Genomic DNA, 2,142 nt, shown 5'->3' with positions numbered 1-2,142 from the left:
CTGTGTGTTGGGTTCCATGTGAACAGTATATATGGTTGTATTAATTTAATTCTCACAGTAGCAATTTGTGAAGTTGTTTCTCTCTTTTTTATTTTCTTGACACAGGGTTTCTCTGTGTAGCCCTGGCTGTCCTGGAACTCACTCTGTAGACTAGGCTGGCCTGGAACTCAGAAATCTGCCTGCCTCTGCCTCCCAAGTGCTGGGATTAAAGGCATGTGCCGCCACTGCCCGGTGAGGTTGTTTCTCTTATAAAACCCATGTTACCTGTGCATGGTAGTGCACTCTACAATCCCAGCACTGGAGAAGTTGAGGAGGAAGAGTGTGAGTTCTACACTGTGAGTTCTAGATTAGCTGGACTACACAGTGAGATCTGCCTAAAAAGTGAAGAATAGCTACAAAAATGCCCACACCAAGCTCTATACATTATGTAGAGCTTTAAAGCCAAAAGTGCTGAGCATAAATTTCCTGATGTTTTATGGCTACTAACGGCATATTCTTGTAATTTAGGTAGGTACCTGACTTGATGTGTAGCCAAATGGTTGGGAAACAGAACTCTGAAAAGAGATGAGTAGCATCTTCAGAGGTGGCTAGGAAGTACTTGATAATAAAAAATTCATCAAAAGTGATAGACTGGAAGGGTGGCTCAGCGGTTAAGAGCACTGGCTGCTCTTCTAGAAGATTTGAGGTCAGTCTCTAGCACCCATATGGCAGCTCACAGTTGTCTTTAGTTCCAGTTCTAGGGCATCTGTGTAGTTTTTGCCTCCCTGCTTTAAGCTCCTGGTGGACCATGCTACCAGTTCTGCCCATGTTCCCTCTGGCTGTCCTGGAACTCACTCTGTAGACCAGGCTGGCCTGGAACTCAGAAATCCGCCTATCTCTGCCTCCCAAGTGCTGGGATTAAAGGTGTGCACCACCACCGCCTGGCTCTCTCTCTCTCTTTTTTAAAAAGATTTATTTATTTATTATACATAAGTACACTGTAGCTGTCTTCAGACACTCTAGAAGAGGTTGTCAAATCTTGTTACAAGGTGGTTGTGAGCCACCATGTGGTTGCTGGGAATTGAACTCAGGACCTCTGGAAGAGCAGTCAGTGCTCTTAACTGCTGAGTCATTTCTCCACCCCCCCCTTCTTTTTTTTTCAAGACAAGGTTTCTCTGTGTAGCCCTGGCTGTCCTAGAACTCACTCTGTAGACCAGGCTGGTCTCGAACTCAGAAATCCGCCTGCTTCTGCCTCCCAAGTGCTGGGATTAAAGGCATGCGCCACCACTGCCCAGCCTGACGAGTTTATTAAGGGGCCTTTGTTGAATAATACTGAGCTGATTGTTAGGAGAGATTCAGAAATGAACCTTCCATAAAGGCAGGCCTTAAAGAGCTTGGTCTGATATTGGGACTAAGGCAGGTCTGTAAGTAGTCTTCTAACATCTGACAGAAAATGCTAAGTAAACATCAAACAAGCCAGGGTAGTGGCTTATGCCTCCTGATATTTGGGAGGTCAAGGGAGAGGGATTGCTGTGAGTTTGAGGACAGTTTAGGCTACATAATGAGTTTAGGTTAGCCTGGTCTACAGAATATTTGGAACAACAAAAACAAATTGCCAAGTTCAGGAGAAGCAGAGGGAGGAGATTCACAGATGAGCTGGGGAAGGGTTTGTGAACGTGGTTTGTGAGTTTTGTTTAAGGCTTGTCTGGACTTTGAGAAGTATGAGGAGGATATCATCAGAATAAGAGAACAATAGCAAGTGGTGCTTTTCCAGTTTGTTTCCCCGAGTTAGATAGATACCTGTGAGAGGGTTTCATTTTCTTTCTATTGTCCTGTTCTCCTATCTTCTCTATAGCTTATTTTTGGCTTATTTTCACAACTTTGGATCTTTGCAGGGAGAAGGCTGAGCAGACCATCTGGAACCGTTTACATCAGCTGAAAGTCCTGAAGTCAAAGCGACCACGCTCCCGAGTGCCTCTGAGGATTGGGATTCTAGGTATCCAGTTATTTTCAGATTATTGCATTTTGAGACTTGTGTTACTTGAGTGACAGAAGCCATCTTGGAGGGACCAAGGGCTAACAAGTAACTTTCCTGGAGATAGCCCACCATTTTTATGGCCTGTGATGGGTGAGCTCTAAAAATGTAGGGTCCTTAGAGAGATT

The 2,142-nt window shown here is 44.6% G+C and overlaps 1 protein-coding gene across 3 annotated transcripts in view; it reads left to right on the top strand.

The window, feature by feature from the left end:
• Positions 1-2,142, top strand: part of Cdk5rap1 (CDK5 regulatory subunit associated protein 1) — a 35,886-nt gene that overhangs the window by 5,358 nt on the left and 28,386 nt on the right. For all 3 annotated transcript variants that reach the window (XM_031372363.1, XM_031372364.1, XM_031372365.1), the window contains exon 5: positions 1,875-1,975. In XM_031372363.1, the coding sequence (XP_031228223.1) occupies positions 1,875-1,975 (101 nt within the window). The remainder of the gene's footprint in view (positions 1-1,874; positions 1,976-2,142) is intronic.

Source organism: Mastomys coucha, unplaced genomic scaffold (genome assembly GCF_008632895.1).
Source record: "Mastomys coucha isolate ucsf_1 unplaced genomic scaffold, UCSF_Mcou_1 pScaffold15, whole genome shotgun sequence".
Classification (NCBI taxonomy): Eukaryota; Metazoa; Chordata; class Mammalia; order Rodentia; family Muridae; genus Mastomys; species Mastomys coucha.
The sequence above is the reverse complement of the archived record's forward strand: the minus strand, read 5'-3'. Positions and strand labels throughout refer to the sequence as shown.